Source organism: Agrilus planipennis, unplaced genomic scaffold, assembly GCF_000699045.2.
Source record: "Agrilus planipennis isolate EAB-ADULT unplaced genomic scaffold, Apla_2.0 scaffold90, whole genome shotgun sequence".
In the NCBI taxonomy this organism is placed as follows: domain Eukaryota; kingdom Metazoa; phylum Arthropoda; class Insecta; order Coleoptera; family Buprestidae; genus Agrilus; species Agrilus planipennis.
This window is the reverse complement of record NW_020438865.1, coordinates 270,750-276,542: the sequence shown is the minus strand read 5'-3', so window position 1 is coordinate 276,542 and position 5,793 is coordinate 270,750. Positions and strand designations below refer to the sequence as shown.

General features: G+C 29.7%; 2 protein-coding genes across 2 annotated transcripts in view; both read left to right on the top strand.

Annotated features, from left to right (window-relative positions):
* LOC112904684 (exocyst complex component 2-like) overlaps positions 1-1,848 on the top strand; it is a 4,220-nt gene extending 2,372 nt beyond the window's left edge. The window contains exons 2-6 of the mRNA XM_025975372.1: positions 7-211; positions 266-518; positions 579-796; positions 854-1,201; positions 1,255-1,848. Coding sequence (XP_025831157.1) covers positions 7-211; positions 266-518; positions 579-796; positions 854-1,201; positions 1,255-1,848 — 1,618 coding nt within the window. The remainder of the gene's footprint in view (positions 1-6; positions 212-265; positions 519-578; positions 797-853; positions 1,202-1,254) is intronic.
* On the top strand, positions 1,824-5,733 carry LOC108737341 (exocyst complex component 2). The gene is made up of 12 exons (XM_018470156.2): positions 1,824-2,125; positions 2,180-2,332; positions 2,392-2,668; positions 2,719-2,900; positions 2,950-3,164; positions 3,219-3,471; positions 3,532-3,749; positions 3,807-4,154; positions 4,208-4,810; positions 4,873-5,057; positions 5,336-5,392; positions 5,449-5,733. Exons 1-12 carry the CDS (start codon positions 2,017-2,019, stop codon positions 5,537-5,539), a joined length of 2,691 nt encoding a protein of 896 aa, XP_018325658.1. The 5' UTR covers positions 1,824-2,016; the 3' UTR covers positions 5,540-5,733.
* Positions 5,734-5,793: the final 60 nt, after the last annotated feature.

Genomic DNA, 5,793 nt, shown 5'->3' with positions numbered 1-5,793 from the left:
TGTTAGAGAAGCTAGAAAATTGTTTGATGATGTTTTATTAAGAAGAGATAGAGCTGAAAAAACTAGAAATGCCTTAAATGTTTTATCTAGGTTTAGATTTCTTTTTTGTTTGCCATGTATTATAGACCGTCATATGCAAAAACAAGATTATGATATTATTATAAATGACTATATGAGAGTCAAAAATTTATTTAATAGAACTGAAGTGCCTGTGAGTCATTTCTCACTTTTAATGGAACTTATAATATACTCTAATTGATTTTAGGTCTTCAAAACTGCTTTATATGAAACAGAGAAACGTATAATGGCATTACAAAAAATGTTACATGACAATTTACAAAAAATGCCTATTAGTATAGAAGAACAAAAAAGATTAATAAGATATTTAATTAATCTTGATGCACCTTATGAACCTGCTTGGGATGCTATACAAAGTCATGTTAATTATATTAATTTGCGTTTTAAAGAATGCTATGATGAACATAAATCTGCAGAAGCAGTTTTAGCTCAAGAACTTGGTAAATATTTCTTACTTTGTATTTTATGATTTACAGAGGATTACATATTTTTATTTCAAGCAAAACTAAAGAATTCTCATTCTTCTTCCAAGTTTAATAAGTACAATATACAAACGCAAGACACATTAAATTGTATCCCAGAAAATGTACTGTTTATAGAAGACCTTTGCGATATTTTATCACAACTGTTTCCAAATCTTTGGAAACTAGGACATTCATATTTTACAGGGGAACTTCTTCATGTAAAAATTGAACCCGGCAAACAAGTTGCTTTTAAGGTTTACAATTTTATTTATTTTTATTAACTAGTTTTGTAGTACACGCATTTCTTATAGCACGTTGTATTGACAATAATAGAAACATTTTGTAAAATGTTAAGAGCTGCAGTAATACCTCATACCTTAGATAAAAATGTTGACAAAAGTACTGTTGGCTCTTGGTCAGTAAAAGACATAAATATTATAGCACTTTGGTTGCCAAATATTTTACGCCATGTGCGGTCTTCATATAACATTTTAATTAAACTGGATCTTCCCAATGAAGCCTTAAATATTGTATCCGATTTAATTTTGGACCTGAAAATATTTTGTATGTCTGTTCTATTCAAACAAGCAACTGAGCAAGTTAGACAGCTACAGAAACAAGAGGACTGGAAAATAGAATTCAATGGGGTCACTGGATTGGTACTTTTTAAAAGACATTTGCTTTACATATGAAATAATTTAATTAATTTTAGCCACTGAAATATGAACAGCATCTTCAGAATGTAGTGCAGTTGGTAAAAGAGTCAGTATTAATAAGTGAGCAAAAAGAAGCATCATTATCAGAAAGTCCAGTTGCCCAAAAAGAATTAGAGAAAAACGTAGAATCACTATTTCTTGTATTTTATGACGTTTTAAAAAATTTAACATTTCAAAACGAAAATGGTGAAGAAGAGGGTTGTACAGCCGTGGTGTCCCAACTTATAGGAACCCCTGTATCTGCTTACAGAAATTATGGATCAACAAAAGAAGTACTTTTGTGGGAACATAAACTTTTAAAAGTTTTGGCAAACTGTCAATATATGACCAATACTGTATTGAATAATATTTTTGAGCTTTTTAACAAGTCTGGGATTGCGATGTCTAGAGCGTCAATAGAGAAAATAATGAATAAATTTTCGGTTTTAGAGAAGACTGTTTTAGAAACATATTTAGAGCAAAAAAGTGATCCATTAGTTGGTACCATAGAACCCTCGATGTATTTAGGAAAATTCGATTGGGACTGCGTCAATCCGGTTTCTTTAATATTAGACTATAATAAAAATAAAAACGTCAAAAGTCATCTGTGAGTCAAAAGTGTGAGACATATAGATAACCACAAAAAAATGTTATATAAAATAATATGGGGATGTTGTTTTGAAGAATATTTTACCCAGATTTTTTTTTAAATATGTATTGGTTTAATTAATCGTAAGCCTTGCACTGTTGATGTTCGTACTTATTCAGTTACTATTGTCATGGCGCCGCCCCCAATAGTAACAGGATTATCCCCAAATGAAGGGCCCCCTGGTACAAAGATAATTATAAGAGGAGAAAATTTTGGGACAAAGCCCACAGACTTAATAGGTATTATATCAAAAATATACTGATCTTGTAATTTATAATATGAGTAAATTAAAGGATTGACAATTTGTGGCTGTGATTGTTTACTATCGGCAGAATGGAAATCACCTAACAAAATTATAGCTAGATCTGGGCCAGGGAAAGGAAAAGGGGATGTTATTGTAACAACTAGGCTTGGAGGAATTGGATCATGTAATGTTACTTTTAAAGGTTGGTCTTCCATTACAATATGAGTGTTTTTTTCTTTATTTGTTCATTGTATTTTAAAGGATACCATGAAACAGTGGGTCCAATGAAAGAAAGTGCTGTTTGGGTTGAAAAAACCCCTTTATTTGTTTGGGGTAGGAATTCTCTATCTTCTAATACATTTCAACAAGAAGATCCCTTAGGTTTATCTGAAGAAGGAAATGAAAAGAAAATTTCAGAAGATGATCTTATGGAATTATTTCCAAATCTCTCGGGTGATATTACATCAGAAAATTTTTCTCCAGGATGGTTTCTTCTTGAGAACCATCAGTGTACCTCTTTTAATGATTTACAGGCAGGGTAGGTAAAAACCTTGTAGTAGTGAATAAATAATAGAGATAATTTCCTAGCTTGTTACATTTGAGACGAAAGGTCGAAAACCAAAAGGAAGGGCAGTTATCATTTTTAAAAGCAAATGTTGGTTCAGTAATGGATCAGATTGATACAATGGATAGATTGAAACAGAGCTTTGAGAATGATGTTACAAAGTATGGTACAGAACCAACTCATAAACTTGAGAAATCTATAAAAGGTAAATAAAATATATAGCAAAATATTAAAATAAAAAGGTCCAATTTCAGAGTCTGTTAGAGAAGCTAGAAAATTGTTTGATGATGTTTTATTAAGAAGAGATAGAGCTGAAAAAACTAGAAATGCCTTAAATGTTTTATCTAGGTTTAGATTTCTTTTTTGTTTGCCATGTATTATAGACCGTCATATGCAAAAACAAGATTATGATATTATTATAAATGACTATATGAGAGTCAAAAATTTATTTAATAGAACTGAAGTGCCTGTGAGTCATTTCTCACTTTTAATGGAACTTATAATATACTCTAATTGATTTTAGGTCTTCAAAACTGCTTTATATGAAACAGAGAAACGTATAATGGCATTACAAAAAATGTTACATGACAATTTACAAAAAATGCCTATTAGTATAGAAGAACAAAAAAGATTAATAAGATATTTAATTAATCTTGATGCACCTTATGAACCTGCTTGGGATGCTATACAAAGTCATGTTAATTATATTAATTTGCGTTTTAAAGAATGCTATGATGAACATAAATCTGCAGAAGCAGTTTTAGCTCAAGAACTTGGTAAATATTTCTTACTTTGTATTTTATGATTTACAGAGGATTACATATTTTTATTTCAAGCAAAACTAAAGAATTCTCATTCTTCTTCCAAGTTTAATAAGTACAATATACAAACGCAAGACACATTAAATTGTATCCCAGAAAATGTACTGTTTATAGAAGACCTTTGCGATATTTTATCACAACTGTTTCCAAATCTTTGGAAACTAGGACATTCATATTTTACAGGGGAACTTCTTCATGTAAAAATTGAACCCGGCAAACAAGTTGCTTTTAAGGTTTACAATTTTATTTATTTTTATTAACTAGTTTTGTAGTACACGCATTTCTTATAGCACGTTGTATTGACAATAATAGAAACATTTTGTAAAATGTTAAGAGCTGCAGTAATACCTCATACCTTAGATAAAAATGTTGACAAAAGTACTGTTGGCTCTTGGTCAGTAAAAGACATAAATATTATAGCACTTTGGTTGCCAAATATTTTACGCCATGTGCGGTCTTCATATAACATTTTAATTAAACTGGATCTTCCCAATGAAGCCTTAAATATTGTATCCGATTTAATTTTGGACCTGAAAATATTTTGTATGTCTGTTCTATTCAAACAAGCAACTGAGCAAGTTAGACAGCTACAGAAACAAGAGGACTGGAAAATAGAATTCAATGGGGTCACTGGATTGGTACTTTTTAAAAGACATTTGCTTTACATATGAAATAATTTAATTAATTTTAGCCACTGAAATATGAACAGCATCTTCAGAATGTAGTGCAGTTGGTAAAAGAGTCAGTATTAATAAGTGAGCAAAAAGAAGCATCATTATCAGAAAGTCCAGTTGCCCAAAAAGAATTAGAGAAAAACGTAGAATCACTATTTCTTGTATTTTATGACGTTTTAAAAAATTTAACATTTCAAAACGAAAATGGTGAAGAAGAGGGTTGTACAGCCGTGGTGTCCCAACTTATAGGAACCCCTGTATCTGCTTACAGAAATTATGGATCAACAAAAGAAGTACTTTTGTGGGAACATAAACTTTTAAAAGTTTTGGCAAACTGTCAATATATGACCAATACTGTATTGAATAATATTTTTGAGCTTTTTAACAAGTCTGGGATTGCGATGTCTAGAGCGTCAATAGAGAAAATAATGAATAAATTTTCGGTTTTAGAGAAGACTGTTTTAGAAACATATTTAGAGCAAAAAAGTGATCCATTAGTTGGTACCATAGAACCCTCGATGTATTTAGGAAAATTCGATTGGGACTGCGTCAATATTGTTACTGATATTAAGCCATATGCAAAAGAATGTCTTAATAATGTTATACATGTACATAGTGAGGTAATAATTAATGTTTCAAAAAAAAAAATAAGGTAAGATTAATATCTATTCTATATTTATAGGTTTATGGCGTTTCGCCGACTTTAGTTGATAGTATCCTACCTCAAGTAATTCAAACAGTAGCTGAGGAATTGTATAGATTGATGTCTTGTGTACAAAAATTTAATTTATATGGTATTCAACAAGCTAGAGCCGACATAGGCTTTCTACAAAGCATGTTTTCTAGCTACCTTACACCAAAGGCCAGGTAAATGCTTTTTAATATTATTTTTATGTACTTATTTACTCACAACCGATTTTCGAAAAATGCTTATGCAGGAATCTTTAAAACCGAAAGCTTTAGATTATTCTTTCTTAATTTCTATTTTAACACTAATACTAATATGTACCTTTATTTTTTAATTTATTAGATAAGTCATTAAAATACATTGTTGCATAGTAAACGTAACTTCTTTGTCCAAATATTAACATGTGTGTTTAAATAAAAATTACACAAACTTTTTAAATTAATTATTAACTTTTCAGTACATTTTTTAAAGAAGCGTTGGATGCAATACCACAGTTAAAAAATGGAGAACAAACGTAAGTTTTAACTTTGAATTGTAAATAGTTGTTTTTAAAAATTGTTGTGCTTTTAGGATTGTAGAGGATGTTATTGCTAAGAGTTCAAAGAAGATGAAATTACAGGCATTATGTCTAATAAAAACCGAAAACAACATAACATTGTGATGCTAGTGATTTATTACTTTTTTACTTCAAATAACGTTTACGTTTACTTTTCTTTCAATACTTCGGCGTTTATTAACATATTAGGTAAATAGTTATGTACCTATACTTGTTTGTTTTAGTTTATATAAATTTTTCCAATTTCAAATGTAATAATTACCTCTATGCATATTTGTACACATAAATATTTATTTTATCTTTACTTTATAATAATTTTACTTTTGTTTATATTGTAAATATGTAGTAATTTATTTTGT

Coding starts and splice junctions, on each gene's coding strand:
- LOC108737341 (XM_018470156.2), top strand. CDS start 2,017: ATGGCGCCGCCCCCAATAGTAACAGGATTATCCCCAAATGAAGGGCCC. Junction 2,333..2,391: donor ATGTAATGTTACTTTTAAAG/GTTGGTCTTCCA, acceptor TGTATTTTAAAG/GATACCATGAAACAGTGGGT. Junction 2,669..2,718: donor TTTAATGATTTACAGGCAGG/GTAGGTAAAAAC, acceptor ATAATTTCCTAG/CTTGTTACATTTGAGACGAA.